Genomic DNA, 22,160 nt, shown 5'->3' with positions numbered 1-22,160 from the left:
CTAAGATTTCAATCTTGGTTTCATCAGACCAGAGAATCTTATTTCTCATGGTGTGACAGTCTTTTGGCAAACTCCAAGTGGGCTGTCATGTGCCTTTCACTCAGGAGTGGCTTCCGTCTGGCCACTCCACCATAAAGCCCTGATTGGTGGAACGCTGCAGAGATGATTGTCCTCCTGGAATGTTCTTCCATCTCTACAGAGGAACTCTGGAGCTCTGTCTGGGTGACCATCGAGTTCTTGATTACCTCCCTGACCAAGGCCCTTCACCCCCGATTGCTCGGTTTGGCCGGACGGCCAGATCTAGGAAGATTTTTGGTTCTTCCAAACTTCTTCCATTTAAGAATGATGGAGGCCACTGTGTTCTTAGGGACCTTCAATGCCACAGACATTTTTTGGTACCCTTCCCCAGATCTGTGCCTCGACACAATCCTGTCTCAGAGCTCTACAGACAATTGTGCCGTAGAGCACACTGCATTGCAGTGTGGCGTCACTACAGGCGTCACTATCTTTGGCCTGAATGATAAGCATCATATCTGGTGGAAACCTGGCACCATTCCTACGGTGAAGCATGGTGGTGGCAGCATAATGCTGTGGGTATGTTTTTCAGCGGCAGGGACTTGGAGACTAGTCAGGATCGAGGCAAAGATGAACAGAGCAAAGTACAGAGAGATCCTTGATGAAAACCTGCTCCTCAGGACCTCAGACTGGAGTGAAGATTCACCTTCCAACAGGACATCTACCCCAAGCACACAGCCAAGACGACGCAGGAGTGGCTTCGGGACAAGTCTCTGAATGTCCTTGAGTGGCCCAGCCAGCGCCTGGACTTGAACCCGATCGAACATCTCTGGAGAGACCTGAAAATAGCTTTGCAGGTGTGCCAAGCTTGTAGCGTCATACTTAAGATGACTCGAGGCTGTAATCGCTGCAAATAGTGTTTCAACAACTACTGACTAAAGGGTCTGAATACTTATGTAAATGTGTTTTCGTTTTTTTTTTTATTACATTTGCTACAATTTCTACAAACCAGTTTTTGCTTTGTCATTATGGGCTATTGTGTGTAGATTGATGAGGGAAAAATTACTTTTAATCCATTTAAGAACAAGGCTATAATGTAACAAAATGTGGAAAATGTTAAGGGGTCTGAATACTTTCCAAATGCACTGTATATTTATTTTCTGCACTCTGACATTGCTCGTCCTAATATTTTTATATTTCTTAATTCCTTTCTTTATATTTTTGTGGGATTTGTGTGTATAGTTTTGTAGAGTTAGTAGTACCTCACTGTTGGAGCTAGGAACATAAGTGATAATATCTGCAAAACATGTGTACGCAACCAATACATATTCCTCTTCAAATCAAACCAAATTGTAAGACATTGGAAAAATGTGATGGAATGGAAAGTAGCTGTGTTTCTGTCTAAGTTAGTCAAACTTAACCATGGGTGAAAAACTGTAGTTGTGTGTGTCCATGTTAGAGAATATTTTGGAAAATTGTGATGCAAAAGATTCCATGAATCTATGTCTGCGTCCCAAATGTCACCCTATTCCCCGTATCGTGCACAAATTTTGTCTAGGGCCAATAGGGCTCTGGTCAATAGTAGTGCTCTATATAGGGAAGAGGGTGCCTTTTGGGACGTAGGCCATGTTTCGATTAATTTATTGAATGTTTACGAGAGATTTAAGTCCATTCCTCCAGTATGTCCCAAAATTACAGCAGTGTAGAAATGAAAGGATGGTGGAAAGAAAAGAAAGATAAAGAAATGGAAACTGAGAGTAAACTCATTGAATAGATCATGGCTTAGATTCTTGCCATCTCTCTGTCCCTCCATCACATCACCATAGAGATTATACGTAATGTTGTCAAGCAATTCTCCTGTGTTTATGTCTATGGTGGTCACCCTGGTCTCTATGGTAAGAAAGGGGTCAGTGTTGTGTTTCCCTGTGTCCAAAATGTGTTCTTACATTTTTGATTTACTTGAACTTGATCCTCATATGTTTATGAAAGGCAGGGTGAATGACATCAACAATATGGCAGCCATTTGGGGGTAGCCCAGACTGGGATTCGAAAACCCGGAACCAGTGACTGTCATTCCATCACATGAGCCATTATGCCAGAGCTCCAATCCTCTTGCAAGGTTGGGTTAAGGTTGTTACAAAATGATGGACACAACCACGAAACACAATACTTCCTGATATAGTATGTCTAGTCCATTGGTCCAGAGCGAAGGGACTGCACTTTGTTCCTTAGGTCTGCCTTCCTGTCTGCTGTGGAACAACAGGGCAGTGCAGCCTGGAATAGCATCTGTGCTCCAATCTACCTCTATCACCCTAATCAACCCCAGGGAACAGTGTGTGTGTGTGTGTATGTGTGTGTGTGTGTGTGTACCAAAACTACAATGAAAGCAGCAAGACTCATTCCTTCGCCATTGGGTAGATATGTGCCTAAGGGGAGCTTCTAGCCAGAGCATTACGGCCAGAGCCAACCAAAGAACAACAAACCCAGCTTACCTGTGTAGAGGGAAATGTAGGCAGAATCGATGACCTCATACTTCAGACCTGGCAGGAATGGACGCCACTGAAAGAGAGGAGAGAGAGAGAGAGCAGGTGAGACAGACTGCTGGAACGTACAATTTAACTTCATGTGTCATAGGCTGCGTCCAAAATGGCATTGCAAAGGCGCCTGGTAAAAAGTAGTGCACTATATAGGAAATGGGTGCAATTTGGGATTCAGACATAATACAAGATTTGCCCTGTTCATTTTCACACTCAGTAGTACTTATGTAAAGATGGATTCAGGGGAGGGGAGGAGAAGAGAAAAAGGAGAAGAGGGGATGAGAGGAGAGGAGAGAAGGGGAGGAAAGTCTGAACCTCTGTCTTATCTCAGAACAGGGGCGAAATGTTGCTGGTTCGAATACCCGAGCCGACTATGTCAAAATCTGTTCAAGGCACTTAACCCTAATTTGCTCAAGGGGTGCCGTACCACTATGGCTGGCACTGTAAAAACAACACCCACCCGGCATATGTGACCATAAAAAATAAAAAACAAACATAAAATTACCCTCAAACTTCAAGCGCCACTATGCCCAGAGGTCTACCATTACCAGAAAGACGGAGAGATGCAGAGGAGAGACAGAGATGGACGCAGAGGAGTCACAGAGAAACAGAAAGGATAGAAAACCAGACAGAAGTATCGATAGACACAGAAAGATAAAGAGGGCTTAAGAATGCGGGAGCAACAAAAGAGAGAATAAGTACAGCAGTGGGAGAAAGAGGCAGACCAAAATGAGGAGACAAAGTAGAGCAAGCAAGGAGAGTGCTTGGCTGGCGTGTGAATCCTGTGCTTGGGTAATATGCAGAGTGCTTGCAGCAGCACAAACAGAGACTTGCGTCCCAAATGGTACCCTATTCCCTATATATTTCTATTTGGTAAAAGGTCATGCATTATATAGGGAATAAGGAGTCATTTGGGACACAAACAGAGAGAGAGACAGGCTACAATCATTTTAAAGAGATTCTGAATTCACCAAGTCACTACTGGTTACCAGCAGTGTATTCATGGGAGGCACGTCATTTTCTACATTTATTTAATACATTTGTATAACTTTTATGTCGTCAGGGGAAACCCTTTGAGACCAGGGGCTCATTTTTTAAGCTGCCCTGACCACAGCAATAGAGCAAAAATCACTAACAAAGATACAAATAAACAAATATATATATAAACAAATAGTTACAACTTTCAACATTACAACCACAACAATCTCTTCTTTCAATCAAAACAACAGGGGTTTTGGGCTCCCGAGTGGCGCAGCGGTCTAACACCGTACCCAAACACGCCGTGCGCGTACGGCATCATGCGCAAATAGATTTTGTCCCCCCACACCAAACGAGATCACGACACGCAGGCTAAAATAACAAAACAAACTCTGAACCAATTATATTAATTTGGGGACAGGTCAAAAAGCATTTAACATTTATGGCAATTTAGCTAGCTAGCTTGCAGTTGCTAGCTAACTTCTCCTATTTAGCTAGCTTGCTGTTGCCAGCTAATTTGTCCTGGGATCTAAACGTTAAGTTGTTATTTTACCTGAAATGCACAAGGTCATGTACTCCGACAATGAATCGACACATAAAACGGTCAACAGAATAATTTCTAGTCATCTCTCCTCCTTCCAGGCCTTTTTCTTCTTTGGACATTACATGGCGATTGGCATCTAACTTTCAGTTACCACGATGACCGACCGAACTCAGTTCATCTTTTAATCACCCAGGTGGGTATAGCTAACGAGGAGATGGCACGTGGGTATCTGCTTCTATAAACCAATGAGGAGATGGGAGAGGCAGGACTTGCACCGAGTTCAGCATCACGAATAGAACAGACTTATTTTTTGCGCTTGGCAACGCAGACGCTCATTGGGGCGCGCCAGCAGTGTGGGTGCAAGAATAGAACAACATGTATGTTTACATTTATATAAGCAACAAGAGCGGTGTGGTCAGCATGCAACGCACTACATCTCAGTGCTTGAGGCATCACTACAGACACCGTGGTTAGAATCTAGGCTGTATCACCACTGGCAGTGATTGGGAGTCCCATAGGGAGGAGCACAATCGGCCCAGCGTCATCCGGGTTTGGCCGGTGTAGGCCGTCATTGTGAATAAAAATGTGTTCTTAACTGACTTGCCTAGTTAAATAAAGGTTCAACAATAGTAAAAACAGTAAAAACAGGAACTCTCATTATACCCATCTTATACTACAGTCTTAAACTGCTCTGACGGCACCAGGGAATCAAGATGCAAGGAGTTTTGCAGACGATTCCAAGAAAGCTGAAAGCAGATCTACCTGGTATGGACGAGTAGAACCTTGAGAGTTATCCATCCCTGTGAATGGTTTTGGTGTCTCATATTTTACATTGTAACAGTGGGTTGGAAGATTTTTCCTGCAGAGCTCTGTAAACAAAAAGGGAGTAATGAAGTGATCAACAAGATGTTAGTGAGGACCAGCTGACCTTCTGATACAGGGATGAGTATTAAACCTTATTTACTTATTTTACCTTTATTTAACTAGGCAAGTCAGTTAAGAACAAATTCTTATTTTCAATGACGGCCTAGGAACAGTGGGTTAACTGCCTGTTCAGGGGTAGAACGACAGATTTGTACCTTGTCAGCTCAGGGATTTGAACTTGCAACCTTTCAGTTAATAGTCCAACAGTCTAACCACTAGGCTACCCTGCCGCCCCAAATGGTTTCACCATAGTCCAAAACTGGCAGGAGAAGTTGATTGCACAATCTGCTTCCTGCTTTTTAGAAAGAGGCAAGATCTATTTCAATATTACTACGTTTTTTAAAGGCCTCTTTAAATATATATTTTTTTACTTTATCCATCCAAATACCCAGATATTTATAGGTGGGGATCTGCTGGATGAGAGAACCATCCAATCAGTATATGTGTAGCCCATCTAAAGAGTTTTAAATCAACAAGGGATTTCTGCAAAGTCAGATTGCAGCTCTAACATAGCTTGGTCAACAGCATATATTGTATAACCGTATCTACATACAGATGAAAAATGGCGCCGATAGATAGGGCAGCCGTGCTTCTAGCCCCTAGACAACTTTGCAGTATTTAGCTTTTTTCAGTGTTATTTCTTACATTATGAGCCCAGAATGTATTTTTTGTTATTACATACAGCCGGGAAGAACTTTTGGATATCAGAGACGGAAACTCACCAAAATTACCAGCATTACGACCAGGAATACGACTTTCCCAAATCGGATCCTTTGTTCGTACCCCTCAGGGCAATTGAACTGATTCCAATGGCTGATCCAAAACACTGCAGGTGGAGAAGAGGTATTTGGAGTGGACTTCTAGTCCGACTCTGGAGGCGCACACACCACCCACCACTTCCGAGTATATTACTCGCTAATGTTCAGTCTCTGGATAATAAAGTTGACTCGCTCAGGGAGAGGATTTCCTTCCAGAGAGACAACAGGGATTGTAACATACTCTGTTTCACAGAAACATGGCTCTCTCGGGATATACTGTCTGAGTCGTACAGCCAGTCGGGTTCTCCGCAGAAAGGAATAAATAGGAATAAATAACCCTTCCGGGAAGAAGAAGGGCGGGGGTGTATGTTTTATGATTAACTACTCATGGTGTGATTGTGATAACATACAGAAACTCAAGTCCTTTTGTTCACCCGACCTAGAATACCTCACAATCAAATGCCGACCGTATTACCTCCCAAGACAATTCTCTTTGGTTATAGTCACAGCCGTGTATATTCCACCTCAAGCCGATACCACGACGGCCCTCAACGAACTTCACTGGACTTTATGTAAACTGGAAACCACATATCCTGAGGCCTCATTTATTCTAGCAGGGGATTTTAACAAAGCAAATTTGAGGAAAACGCTACCAAAGTTCTATCAACACATTGACTGTAGTACTCGGGCTGGTAACACAGTCAATGTGGTACTCCAACCACTGGTACTCCAACTTCCGGGATGCGTAAAAGGCCATTCCCCGCCCTCCCTTAGGCAAATTTGATCACAACTCAATGTTGCTCCCCCCTTCCGACAGACAGAAACTCAAACAGGAAGTACCCGTGCTAAGGATTATTCAACGCTGGTCACACCATTTGGAATCCACGCTTCAATATTGTTTTGATTCCGCAGACTGGGATATGTTCTGGGTAGCCTCCGAGAATAACATTGATGAATACACTGATATGGTGACAGAGTTTATCAGGAAGTGTATAGGAGATGTTGTACCCACTGTAACTATTAAAACCTACCCTAACAAGAAACAGTGGATAGATGTGAAAGCGCGAACCACCGCATTTAACCATTGTAAGGTGACTGGGAATATGGCCGAATACAAAAAGTGTAGTTCCCTCTGTAAGGCAATCAAACCATCAAAATGTCAGTATAGAGACAAAGTGGAGTCGCAATTCAATGGCTCAGACACAATAGGTATGTGGCAGGGTCTACAGACAACCACGGACTACAAAGTGAAAACCAGCCACGTCGCGGACACTGACGTCTTACTTCCAGACAAGCCAAACACTTTCTATGCCCACCTTGAGGATAACACAGTGCCACCGATGTGGCCCGCTACCAAGGACTGTGGGCTCTCCTTCTCCGTAGCCGACGTGAGTAAGTCATTTAAGTGTGTTAACCCTTGCGCATGTGCAGACCAGCTGGCTGGAGTGTTTACGGACATATTCAATCTCTGCCTATCCCAGTCTTCTGTCCCCACATGCTTCAAGATGGCCACCATTGTGCCTGTACCCAAGAAAGCTAAGGTAACTGAACTAAATGACTATCGCCACATAGCACTCACTTCTGTCATCATGAAGTGCTTTGAGAGACTAGTCAAGGATCATATCACCTCTACCTTACTTGACACCCTAGACCCACTTCAATTTGCTTACCGCCCCAATAGATCCACAGACGATGCAATCGCCATCGCACTGCACACTGCCCTTTCCCATCTGGACAAGAGGAATACTTATGTAAGAATGCTGTTCATTGACTATAGATCAGCCTTCAACAAAATAAGCAAGCATCAGTTAGCCTGGAACTATCCTAGTGCTAGGCCCATCTCCCAGCTGGCTGAAGAGGTCCATCAGCCACTCTTTGGGCTACAATACCTATTTTGAGAATTGGCCTGGACTCCTTTTACTGCCGATCCATCACGACTGGTCTACCGACGTAATCCACCCGAGGGGGTTTCAACAGGCTCCTCTGTCACAATGTCCCCTGATGGCCCATCTGCTAGCTGTCTAGAGCATATCTGCTCAGCTATCTGAGCAGCTTACCGATCGCTGCAGCTGTACACAACTCTAAATAGCCCAACTACCTACCTCATCCCCATATTGTTTTTATTTACTTTTTTGCTGTTTTGCACACCAGTAGTTCTACTTACACATGCTCATCTATCACTCCAGTGTTTATTTGCAAAATTGTAATTACTTCGCTACTATGGCCTATTTATTGCCTTAACTCCTTACTCCATTTGCACACACTTTATATAGATTTTTCTACTGTTATTGACTGTACTTTTGTTCATCCCACATGTAACTCTGTGTTGTTTGTGTCGCACTGCTTTGCTTTATCTTGGGCAGGACGCAGTTGTAAATGAGAACTTGTTCTCAACCAGCTTACCTGGTTAAATAAAGGTGAAATATATATCTATTTTTTAAACTGGGGCCCCACAAAGGATGCCTGCTCATCCCCCTCCTGTTCTCCCTGTTCACCCATGGCTGCGTGGCCATGCACACCTCCAACTCAATCATCAAGTTTGCAGATGACACAACAGTAGTAGGCCTTATTACCAACAATGACGAGAAAGCCTACAGGGAGGTGGTGAGGGCCCTGGGAGTGTGGTGCCAGGAAAATCACACAACGTCAACAAAACAAAGGAGCTGATCGTGGACATCAGGAAATAGCAGATGGAGCACCCCCCTATCCACATCGACGGGACCATAGTGGAGAAGGTGGAAAGCTTCAAGTTCTTCGGCATACACATTACTGGCAAACTAAAATGCTCCACCCATACAGACAGCAAGGCTCAGGAGGCTGAAGAAATTTGTCTTGGCGCCGAAAACCTCCCACAAACCTTTACAGATGCACAATTGAGAGCATCCTGTCGGGCTTTATCACCGCCTGGTACGACAACTCAGGACCCGCAACCTCAGGACTCAACCTCCCCACCACCGGGGGCAAACTACCTGCCCTCCAGGACACCTACAGTACCCAATGTCACAGGAAGGCCAAAAAAATCATCAACGACAACAACCACCCGAGCCACTGCCTGTTCACCCCACTACCATCCAGAAGGTGAGGTCAGTACAGGTGCATCAAAGCTGGGACCAAGAGACTGAAAAACAGCTTATATCTCAAGGCCGTCAGACTTTTAAATAGCCATCTAGCACATTAGAGGCTGCTGCCCTGTATACATAGACTATAAATCACTGGCCACTTTAATAATGGAACACTAGTTGTCTGTCCTCACACTAGTCACTTTAATAATGTTGAAATATTTTGCTTTACTCATCTCATTTGTATATACTGTATTCTATTCTACTGTATCTTAGTCTATGCCACTCTGACACTGCTTGACATCTCTATGTTTTGGAACACAGGTCCAGTAACACCATCATACTGCAATAGACTTAGGGCAATATGTGTTAGTGCATACTCCCGCTTACAAACAACACACATGATGCATAGAACCTCTGCTAAAGTGTGTACAACTAAGCACTGTTCAAGTGCCTACTACCCTTTGGTGTATCTTTTCCTCTACTCTTTGTGATGCACCAAACACACACACACACACACACACACACAAATCACACACACACAAATCACACTCTCTCTCTTTGCTCACACTCGAACACATGCACACGCACACACACACCGTGCAGAAAGACAGCACAGCAGGGCATGTATGAGGTTTTAGCATGCTGCCATTGTCTCTTCTCAAGGTCGACTCTGCCTGTCCTCTCAGGGATCAATGGAAACTGGCACCCCAACACTGTCAGAACAGCCCAGGAGACACACACCACCGCACCGAGCAAGCACGTGAAATGTGCTACATACTTTTCATTGTGTCTTGCTGAAAAGGCGTAAACATTTAGATTTGAAAAAGGACTAGGGTTCAATTAAATAGCAATGACAGCAAAAAAAGTAATGGCATTCTAACATCTAGAAGATTATCCTTGATAATACATGTAGATGTTGAAGAGTTATGGTGGAGAAAATATAAATATGAGGACTCAGGAGAAAGTGTGTCTGTGTGTCTGCATGTGCGTGCATACACAAGCGTCGATGTGTGTGCATGTGTACGTCTGCATGTGTTTGTCTGTGTGTGCTCTGACACAGCTTGACGGGAGAACCTGAGTACTGCTAACTGGCACTGCAAGATCAACAGAAAGGAAAGAAAATCAATATAGTTGGGGGAAATAATAAAAAGGACGAATCGGACATCAAAATGGAGCAGGCGGCCAACAGTCTCAGTCTTTCAGCCCCAATACGCACTGTGACATATAGGGATATAATATTGTTTTTTTTAAACTACTTGTCTTTTAAAAATCGAAATACTTACTTCCAAATGTTTATAAAGGTAATTGAAATACCCTAAATAGTACTTGAACCCAGGTCTGCTTTCACCTCTAACCTTACAGTCTTCTTTTTCACGATCTCAAATCCCTCCCCATTCTTCTCTCCCTATTTTCCTCACCTCCTAACTACTTCTGAAAAAGCTCTACTCCTTCTCTCCTAATCAGAAAAGGTCAGAGTAAAAACAACAACAAAAAATGAGTAAAAACAAGTAACGAGTAAAAACAAGCAGAAATGTTTCTAGTTCTTTCACCAGGACATTGAATGGAAAAGGACAGTCCAGTGGAAAATACCAGGCAGACAGTTTACTCAGTGAGGTCAGAGTGGAGAGATTTACTGTACTTACTCCACACACACACACACACACACACACACACACACACACACCTGACTGAAATCTGTAATTGGCAGAGCTGTAAATAGTGAGAGCCCTCTGGCAGAGTGGACAGCAACACAAGACAGATGTTACAACTACTATGGGGGAACAATGGAAGACTACAAGACACTATTTAACTTCTTATGGCTGCAGGGGCAGTATTGAGTAGCTTGGATGAAAGGTGCCCAGAGGTACCCAGAGTAAATGGCCTGCTCCTCAGTCTCAGTTGCTAATATATGTATAGTATTATTAGTATTGGATGAAAACACTCTGATGTTTCTAAAAGTGTTTGAATGATGTCTGTGAGTATAATAGAACTCATATGGCAGGCGAAAACCTGAGAAGAAATCCAAACAGGAAGTGAGAAATCTGAGGTTGGTCAATTTTCAGGCCCTATTGAATTGACAGTGGGATATGAATGAAGTTGCACTTCCTAGGGCTTCCACTAGATGTCAACCGTCTTTATAAACTTGAATGAGGCTTCTACTGTTTTCTGGGGACTGAATAAGAGCTGAATGAGTCAGGTTACTGGCAGAGAGCCATTTCCTGGTCACTCGCATTCCACATGATATCGCCCTGCGTTCCATTGCTCCTCTAGACACAAAGGATTTCTCCAGTTTGAACTTTATTGAAGATTTATGATAAAAACATCCTAATGATTAATTCTATACTTAGTTTGAAATGTTTCTTCGACCTGTAATATAACTTTTTGGCGTTTTTGTCCGAAGTAATGCACGAGCGTTTGGATAAGTGTACATAACGTGCTAACTAAAGTAGCTACTTGGACATAAATAACGGACATTATCGAACAAATCAAGCATTTATTGTGGAACTGCCAATCCTGGGAGTGCATTCTGATGAAGATCATCAAAGGTAAGGGAATATTTATAATGTGATTTCTGGTTTATCTTGACTACAACATGGTGGCTAATTTGATAATTTCTCAGATTATTGCATGGTTTGCTTTTTCCATAAAGTTTTTGGGAAATCTGACACAGCGGTTGCATTAAGGAGAGGTATATCTATAATTCCATGTGTATAGCTTGTATTATCATCTACATTTATGATGAGTATTTCTGTTGAATCGATGTGGCAATGCAAAATCACTGGATGTTTTTGGAACTAGTGAACGTAACGCGCCAATGCAAACTCAGATTTTTTTATATTAATATGAACTTCATCAAACAAAACATTGTGTAACATGAAGTCCTATGAGTGTCATCTGATGAAGATCAGGTTAGTGATTAATTTTATCTCTATTTATCCTTTTTGTGACTCCTCTCTTTGGCTGGAAAAATGGCTGAGTTTTTCTTTGGCTTGGTGGTGACCTAACATAATCGTTCGTGGTGCTTTCGCTGTAAAGCCTATTTGAAATCAGACACTTTGGTGGGATTAACAAAAATATTACCTTTAAAATGCTATAAAATACATGTATGTTCGAGAAATTTTAATTATGGTTACACGTGGTCTGCGGATGTGAAGCTAGTTTGATGTACTGCCAAATTCTCTGAAACGACGTTGGAGGCGGCTTATGGTAAATAATTTAAATTATATTAACTAGCAACAGCTCAGGTGGACATTCCTGCTGTTAGCATGTCAATTGCACGATCCCTCAAAACTTGAAACATATGTGGCATTGTGTCGTGTGACAAAATTTTAGTGGGTTTTTATTGTCACCAGCACAAGGTGCACCTGTGTAATGATCATGCTGTTTAATCAGCTTCTTGATATGTCACAGCTGTCAGGTGGATGGATTATCTTGGCAAGTGATAAAATGCTCACTAATAGGGATATAAACAAATTTGTGCACAACATTTGAGAGAAATAAGATTTTTGTGGATGTTTTATTTCAGCTCATGAATCATAGAACCAGAACATTAAATGTTGAGTTTTGTTCAATGTAGTAGGTTGTGACTGGCCTCACACTCCAGTACAGTAGGTGACCGTGTATGCACCTGTCAGTTGGTTGCGATCCACCCCAAAAAAATTAAGTCGGGCTGCTGGGCAGGTCATGTTAGTGGGCAAACGTACATTGCCAAATCAAAACCAAACCTTCATTTACCCGTTGTGAAGAACGAATGTTCTAAAGATTATGGTTAATTGTTTAGCTAGCTAGCTACATATCTTAACAATAGATTCCACCATGCAAGTACCCATTTCAAGATAGTCTAGCTAGCTACATTTTCAGATATTACATGTTTCTAATTTTTACAAATTATTTTCATTTTAAGTGTACTGTTAGCTAACGTGGATGTCGAGGTTATCTTTTAGTCTTGATTGCAGCCAACATTTTCAAGACAATTTTGCCCTCTAGTTGGTATATTAGTCCTACTGTTACAGAATGCCCCTGCTGTGGCACTAATTTTCAGCATGTGTGTTGTTTATGTCTGGCAAGCGCTGTGTAGAATAACTCCCCCCTCACGTGAAAGATATTGATCACCTCCAGCTCGTGCCTTCAGCCAATCAGACTGTCCCCATGCACCCCACACTCTGCCCATGTACTGATATACTCTCAAACGTATATGTATTACCCGGGTCTGAACTGTGTTTTCCCACATGTGCATGAGACGCGTAAACAAAGTAAGTTGCCGCTGTTGTTAATTTTTTTTAATATATATTATTTTTAACCTTTATTTAACTAGGCAAGTCAGTTAAGAACAAATTCTTATTTTCAATGATGGCCTAGGAACAGTGGGTTAACTCCCTGCTCAAGGGCAGAATGACCTTGTCAGCTTGGGAGTTTGAACTTGCAACCTTCTGGTTACTTCCGGTTACTAGTCCAACGCTCTAACCACTAGCCTACCCTGCCGCTCTAGAACATCGCAGAATGTTCTAGAGCTCTTTTGTGGTCCTTTAAGTGGCCGGATTTGTGACTTTTCTGACACGGAGCAGACTAAGGGCGATTTAAGTGGTTGACAATTCCGTGGCAATTTACCTGACATGTTGTTTGAATGGAAACTAATGTTGATGGTCTATCCTACTCTTATATTTTTATCTGTTTCCAATTTATGTAATCCATATATATATATCTATAGTCATATGTTTTTCACAATTCCTGAATTTAATTCCTGAATTTAATCATAGTAAACATTCCCTGTTTTAGGTCAGTTAGGATCACCACTTTATGGTGAGAGAGAATGATTTATTTCAGCTTTTATTTCTTTCATCACATTCCTAGTGGGTCAGAAGTTAACATACACTCAATTAGTATTTGGTAGCATTGCCTTTAAATTGTTTAACTTGGGTAGCCTTCCACAAGCTTCCCACAATAAGTTGGGTGAATTTTGGCCCATTCCTCCTGACATACCTGGTGTAACTGAGTCAGGTTTATAGGCCTCCTTGCTCGCGCATGCTTTTTCAGTTCTGCCCACAAATGTTCTATAGGATTGAGGTCAGGACTTTGTGATGGCCACTCCAATACCTTGACTTTGTTGTCCTTAAGCCATTTTGCCACAACTTTGGAAGAATGCTTGGGGTCATTGTCCATTTGGAAGACCCATTTGCGACCAAGCTTCAACTTCCTGACTGATGCCTTGAGATGTTGCTTCAATATATCCACATAATTCCTACCTCATGATGCCATCTATTTTGTGAAGTGCACCAGTCCCTCCTGCAGCAAAGCACTCCCACAACATGATGCTGCCACCCCCGTGCTTTACAGTTGGGATGGTGTTCTTCGGCTTGCAAGCATCCCCCTTTTTCCTCCAAACATAATGATGGTCATTATGGCCAAACAGTTCTATTTTTGTTTCATCAGACCAGAGGACATTTATCCAAAAGGTACAATCTTTGTCCCCATGTACAGTTGCAAACCGTAATCTGGCTTTTTTATGGCGGTTTTGGTGCAGTGGCTTCTTCCTTGCTGAGCGGCCTTTCAGTTTGTCGATTTATGGCTCATTTTACTGTGGATATAGATACTTTTGTACCTGCTTCCTCCAGCATCTTCACAAGGTCCTATGCTGTTGTTCTGGGATTGATTTGCACTTCTCGCACCAAAGTAAGTTCATCTCTAGGAGACAGAACGTATCTCCTTCCTGAGTGGTATGATGGCTGAGTGGTCCCCTGGTGTTAATACCTGCGTAGTATTGTTTCTACAGATGAACATGGTACCTTCAGGCATTTGTAAATTGCTCCCTAGGATGAACCAGACTCGTGGAGGTCTACATTTTTTTCTGAGTTATTGGATGACTTCCTTTGATTTTCCCATGATGTCAAGCATAGAGGCACTGAGTTTGAAGGTAGGATTTGAAATAAATCCACAGGTACACCTCCAATTGACTCAAATTATGTCAATTAGCCTATCAGAAGCTTCTAAAGCCATGACTTTATTTTCTGGAATTTTCCAAGCTGTTTAAAGGCACAGTCAGCTTAGTGTATGTAAACTTCTGACCCACTAGAATTGTGAGATAGTGAAATAATCTGTAAACTATTGTTGGATAAAATTACTTGTGTCATGCACAAGGTAGATGACCTAACCAACTTGCCAAAACGATAGTTTGTTAACAAGACATTTGTGGAGTGGTTGAAAAACAAGTTTTAATGACTATAACCTACGTGTATGTAAACCTCCGACTTCAACTGTACATGTACGACAACGTGCTCCTGTTCCCGCCAATATCCAGCAACTTTGCTTAGCCATTAAAGAGGAATACGACAACATTCCACAGGCCACAATCAACAGCCTGATCAACTCAATGCAAAGGAGATGTGTCGCGCTGCATGAGGCAAATGGTGGTCACACCAGATATTGACTGGTTTTCTGATCCACGCCCCTACTTTTTTTTAAGGTATCTGTGACCAACAGGTGCATATCTGTATTCCCAGTCATGTGAAATCCATAGATTAGGGCCTAATGAATTCATTTAAATTGACTGATTAAATGTCACGTTTATTTAAAGGGATCGGGAGACAGGCGAAGGAATGCATGTAAAGGCATGGGAACGAAGACCAAACAAACACATATACAAAACACAGGGTTGTAACCCAAACAAAAGAGGAACGGAGTACCTCGAATAAATAAACGGGGACCACAATGATTAACACACGGGATGAGACCCATAATCATCTGCACAATACAAGTGGCAAGAAAGCCAAAACAACACAGGTACACACATGACATTGTAACAATAATAGATAGCACCATGGTGAACAAAAGGGCACATATATACAAATACCCCCCCAAACGCAGCAAAATCGGTCTCGAGGACGATCACAGTAACGTAGTGCGGGTCAATCAGGACCCGAGCTGCCGAAAGTGCGTCGTCGGATGGGCCAGTTTCTGCTGTCGAGTTGTGGCGGCATCGAACGGACCAGTAGCAGTGTTGTCGGATGGACCGGTTGTGGCTTCTGAAGTTGTGTCGGATGGACCCGTTGCGGCGGCGCCGGACGGACTAGTCGTAGCGTCATCGGACGGGCCATTCCCGCTTTCTCCCTCAATGGTCCATTATTCTGTCACATTGGTATGAAGAGTCGAGAGACAGGCGCAGGAATGCGAAAGTTTTTTTTAAAATTATACCCCAAATTACGGAATGCCATGTAAGGCCACGGGGACGAACACCAAACACTATTCAACACACAGGGTTGAAACCCAAACAAAAGAGAGAGGAGTACCTCAAATAAATATCACTAGCACACAATGATTATCACACAGGACTAGACCCGTATTAATCTGCGTACTCAACAATGGCATGAAAGCCAAAACACACAGCACAGGTACTCACACGCACCAACGGACATTGTAACAAAAATCGACAGCCCAATGGAAACCAAAAGGGCACACTTCTACAAGTACTAATTAGTGGGAATATGGGACAGGTGTGCGTAATGAAAGTTCCGGAGGGATCCGTGACAATATAAGATAAGAAACAATACTGTGCAGCCGTATTCATTGACCTGGCCAAGGTTTTCGACTCTGTCAATCACCACATCCTCATTGGCAGACTCGACAGCCTTGGTTTCTCAAATGATTGCCTCGCCTGGTTCACCAACGACTTCTCTGATAGAGTTTAGTGTATCAAATTGGAGGGTCTGTTGTCCGGGCCTCTGGCAGTCTCCATGGGGGTGCCACAGGGTTCAATTCTTGGACCGACTCTCTTCTCTGTATACAGCAATGATGTCGCTCTTGCTGCTGGTGAGTCTCTGATCCACCTCTACGCAGACGACACTATTCTGTATACTTCTGGCCCTTTTTGGACACTGTGTTATTAACAATCCTCCAGGTGAGCTTCAATGCCATAAAACTCTCCTTCCGTGTCCTCCAATTACAAGTAAAACTAAATGCACGCTCTTCAACCGATCGCTGCCTGCACCTGCCCGCCTGTCCAACATCACTAGTCTGGACGGTTCTGACTTAGAATATGTAGACAACTACAAATACCTAGGTGTCTGGTTAGACTGTAAACTCCTTCCAGCCTCACATCAAACATCTCCAATCCAAAGTTAAATCTAGAATTAGCTTCCTATTTAGCAAACAAAGCATCCTTCACTCATGCTGCCAAACATACTCTTGTAAAACTGACCATCCTACCAATCCTCGACTTTGGCGATGTCATTTACAAAATAGCCTCCAATACCCTACTCAATAAATTGGATGCAGTCTATCACAGTGCAATCCGTTTTGTGACCAAAGCCCCATATTCTACCCACCACTGGGACCTGCACGCTCTCTTGGCTGGCCCTCGCTTCATACTCGTCGCCTAACCCACTGGCTCCAGGTCACCTACAAGACCCTGCTAGTTAAGTCCCCCCTTATCTCAGCTCGCTGGTCACCATAGCAGCACCCACCTGTAGCACGCGCTCCAGCAGGTATATCTCTCTGGTCACCCCCAAAACCAATTCTTTGGCCGCCTCTCCTTCCAGTTCTTTGCTGCCAATGACTGGAACGAACTGAAACTGGAAACACTTATCTCCCTCACTAGCTATAAGCACCAGCTGTCAGAGCAGCTCATAGATTACTGCACCTGTACATAGCCCATCTATAATTTAGCACAAACAACTACCTCTTTCCCTACTGTATTTATTTATTTTGCTCCTTTGCACCCCATTATTTCTCTCTACTTTGCACATTCTTCCACTGCAAATCAACCATGCCAGTGTTTAACTTGCTATATTGTATTTACTTCGCCACCATTGCATTTTTTGCCTTTACCTCACTTATCTCACCTCACTTGCTCACATTGTATATAGACATATTTTCTACTGTATTATTGACTGTGTGTGTGTTTTACTCCATGTGTAACTCTGTGTTGTTCTACGTGTCGAACTGCTTTGCTTTATCTTGGCCAGGTCGCAATTGTAAATGAGAACTTGTTCTAAACTTGCCTACCTGGTTAAATAAAGGTGAAATAAAAAATATATTTAAAAAATATGAACAATAACTCAGTAAAACCTTTGAAATTGAAAGAGCACATATTGCACCAGTTTTAAGCACTGGATGCCTGTGAGTTTTAGAATGAATTGAAATATTATTTTATTGGTTTTTAAATCAATCCATGATTGTGCACCCCGATACAGGTCAGACAGGGTTTTAAGTTAAGTACCCAGTAGGTCCCTCAGGTCCTCTGGCACTAGCCTTTTAATTATCCCATAGCCTAGCACCAAGAGGCATGGAGAGACAGCCTTCAGTTATTATGCCCCCAGCCTCTGGAATAGCCTGCCAGAGAACCTGCGGGGGCCGAAACTGAGGACATATTTAAAAGAGATCTTAAAACACATCTTTTAGCTTTGCTTTTCCTTAGGGTGCTTTTAAGTTGTTCAGTTTGTGTCATTCTTCATTTTTTTATCTTACGTTTGTGGTGTAGTAAATATTTAATATTTTTTATTTTCATTATTCATTTGTTTTGTTTTCCTGTAAAGCACATTGCATTGCATTTCATGTCTGAAATGTGCTGTATAAATAAAGCTTGATTTTATTTATTCCATAATTCTAACCTAAATGACAGAGTGAAAAAGGGAGTATTTTATTCTCTCTTTTTATTCGCTCTCTTTTAAAGATCCACATGGACGTTTAGTTGCACATTTTTTTGTAAAATGTTGGTGTGAATGTTAGCTGTGTGGTTCATATACACATTTCTTATCTCATGAAATCACACAGATCCATTGTTTTAGGCAGTGGAGGCTCCTCCTCAGTGAATTTCATAAAAATGTAATTTGTAAAATATTTAAAAAGTTATACTTTTTAGGTAAAACAATACTAAATATAATCACGTCACCAAATAACTGATTAAAACCTGGGGAATAGTTACAGGGGAGAGGAGGGGGGGATGAATGAACCAATTGTCATCCAATATGCTGTAATAGAAATAAGGACATGCTTATGAAAAAAACTCATTCTCCCTCATCTTAAATGGCACTGTACTGTACTATACTTTTTCTCATGCGGGTGGGGAGGACTGTACATTTCTATCCAATAAGGTCATTTCTGCACAATATTTCTGTCCATTTAGGGGGCCCCCTCAAGGGTACCCACATGGGCAAAAGTTGCGCATAGCATTAGTTTCAGGGTAATGCTAACAAAACATCTCAGCTGATCTACAGCTCCCCAGAGGGATATCATACCTTTAGCCATGGTATCGTGGGCACTTCAGTATAAAGACGAGTGTGAATCCGTTTTGATCTTTTCCTTTATAAATCAGTGTCTTGGCCACTGCGATTTATTGCGCCCATTGGCTAATGCGGCTGCGGCGGCCTAGTCACGGTAAATCTGCTGTTTCTGTCAAAGTGTGAAATTAATTCCGCTATTAAATCCAGCACAGGGGCCTTGCTAAGCCAGTGTAACCAGTAAGATAGCTCTCTCACACACACAGCTATATATACACACACAGCAATATATATACACAAACAGCAATATATATACACACACACACACACACACGATTTGCAGCGTGTCTTTTCTATGCAGTTCAAACCGACTTTTACAGCCTCTGGGGTTAGTTTCCTATTCTCTGTGCAGTCTCAAGTTACGTCCCAAATGGCACCCTCCATCCTAGTCCCTATGTAGTGCACTACTTTTGTCCTTGGTTAAAAGTAGTACATTAAATATAGGGTATTGTGTGCCATTTAGGACACATTTCAGAGGAGAATGGAGACGGGTGCCCATATGACCTTGCTACTATAGATATAATCAGGTTCTTCAAAATAATGGCTGCCGTCTTTATGACACTGATGATGATGATATAAAGCTTATATAGTCTTACTCAGAAATACCATGAAGTGGAAAGAAAAGACAACCATAGATCCATTGATTTCTCGTTTACTTGCTGTCTCCCTCCCTCTATCCATCTTTTCAAATAAAGTTGAAAGTTCACATTTTCCTCTCCTCTCACTTTCTCTTTCTCCTCTTCTCTTCTCCTCACCCCCTCTCCCTCCTCTCTTCCCCCATGTTCTCCCTTCCTCTACTTTCCATCCCCTCTCCTTCTCCTCCTCTTCTCTCCCTTTCTTAGACAAGTCTGTTCAGTCGCTCTTTGTCTCCACATAAAGCAAGGCCAGCTGTGTGTTAGGACGGTACAAATGTCAGTGTCCGAGTGGAGTTGGGCACTCACATACACGCACATATGCATGAGCACATGCACATACTGTATACGCTTGCATGCATGCACACACGTACACTGACACAGGCATACATGCGCATGCTGTCTCTCGCTCTGTTGCTTCTCTCCAAACATTACAATGAAACCACCACAGAATGTCATCATCACCAGCCATCTCAGAGTTCCATCTCAGTTCAGTTCAGTTTCCAATTTCCATGACAACCTGGGCAGCAGAGATGGCGTGTGGATGATGGGCCCAACTCAATGTCTCATATACGTCTGTCTGTCTGGATACACATTTTTACTTCAGCAAGTAGGCAGCTCTGGACGTTCAGTTTACTCCGGACCAGGCCCTAATCCCCTGGACTCGAAAGTGGAAGCGGCGGCTTGGGAGCAACCTGACGAGACTACATCGGCAAACAAATGGACCGCCATTGCCATAGACCGTGGCGTTCCAAGATGGCGTAGCAGTCAGACGTGTGTTTTCTCTTCTCCTGTCCGTTGTAAATATAGTTTTCCTCATTTTGTTTTCATATATATTTAGTGTAAATTTTAATCTCACTTTCTATCTACGGACTGAATATACTGTCCTGCAACCTGCCTCACCCAATGCTGTAAGGATCTGCTATTTTTATACTTTAGAACCGGAACCCCCATCAGAAGCTAGCCAGCTAACTAGCTACTAGTCAGTTAACGGTGAAGGCCGCTAGCAGTGGCTAACTCGGACACCAGCCAGCTTCAGCTCGGTCAGTAATTGCCAATCTGCACAGAGCGATATCAACCCAGAGCATATCGGACTGCTTTTTCTCTACCACATCTCCGGATTCCTACCGCAAGCTCTGAAGCTTTACACCGGGTCATCGCAGCTAGCTAGCTGCAATCCGAGTGGCTACTCCTGGCCAACGTCTCTGTCCTGAAGCAAGCACCAGTTAGCCTTGAGCTAGCCTCGAGCTAGGACCAACTCCCTGCTAGCCATAGAGGTCCACCAGCTAATTCTTGGGCTACAATACCTCTTTTGCCAATTGGCCTGGACTCTTTACTGTCGACACGGAGCCCCGCCGATTTATCACGACTGGTCTGCCGATATAATCGTCCGAGGTGGTTTCAACAGGCTCTCCGTTGCCGAAGGCCCATCTGCTAGCCCCGGCCCGCTAGCTGTCTGAATGGCCGTGTCTCCAGCTCTCCTAGCGTAGTAGCGACAACTGAACGGCTCCCTGACTCCCCTATTGCTACTCATTGGACCCTATGATCACTCTGCGACACATGCCTCTCCCGAATGTCAATATGCCTTGTCTATTGCTGTTTTGGTTAGTTATTATTGTCTTATTTCACTGTAGAGCCCCCAGTACTACCCAATATGCCTTAGATAGCCCTTTTGTCCCACCCCCAACACATGTGGTGACCTCACCTGGCTTACTGGTGCCTTTAGAGACCAAACCTATCTCATTGTCACTCAATGCCTAGGTTTACCTCCACTGTACTCACATCTTACACTTGTCTGTACATTATGCCTTGAATCTATTCTTCCACGCCCAGAAATCTGCTCATTTTACTCTCTAGACGATCAGTTCTTATAGCCTTTACCCTTATCCTACTTTACCCTTATCCTACTCCACCTCTGTTCCTCTGGTAAATGACAGGTTAACCTAGGCCCTGCAGCCCCCAGCACCACTCCTATTCCCCAGGCGCTCTCATTTGTTGACTTCTGTAACCGTAAAAGCCTTAATGCATGTTAAAACCTGTTAGGGATAGGGGGCAGCATTTTCATTTTGGATGAATTGCGTGCCCAAACTGAACTGCCTCCTACTCTGTCCCAGATGGTAATATATGCATATTATTATTACTATTGGATAGAAAACACTCTGACGTTTCTGAAACTGTTTGAATTATGTCTGTGAGTATAACAGAACTCATATGGCTGACAAAAACCTGAGAAGAAATCCAAACAGGAAGTGAGAAATCGATTTTCAAAACAGTGCCAATTGAAATCCATGTTAGTTATGGATGTGCATGCACTTCCTAGGGCTTCCACAAGATGTCACCGTCTTTAGATTCTGGTTTTAGGATTCTACTATAAAGGAGGGGCTCATAGGAGCTCTTTTACTGAGTGGTCTGCAGAAAGCCTCGGTCTCATTACGCGCG

General features: G+C 43.0%; 1 protein-coding gene across 1 annotated transcript in view; it reads right to left on the bottom strand.

Moving 5' to 3' along the window:
* Nucleotides 1-22,160, bottom strand: part of b4galnt4a (beta-1,4-N-acetyl-galactosaminyl transferase 4a) — a 471,729-nt gene that overhangs the window by 46,853 nt on the left and 402,716 nt on the right. Inside the window, 1 exon segment of the mRNA XM_029668828.2 lies at nt 2,508-2,574. Within this exon segment, the coding sequence (XP_029524688.2) occupies nt 2,508-2,574 (67 nt within the window).

Source organism: Oncorhynchus nerka, linkage group LG9a, assembly GCF_034236695.1.
Source record: "Oncorhynchus nerka isolate Pitt River linkage group LG9a, Oner_Uvic_2.0, whole genome shotgun sequence".
Classification (NCBI taxonomy): domain Eukaryota; kingdom Metazoa; phylum Chordata; class Actinopteri; order Salmoniformes; family Salmonidae; genus Oncorhynchus; species Oncorhynchus nerka.
This window is presented reverse-complemented; position numbering and strand designations above follow the sequence as displayed.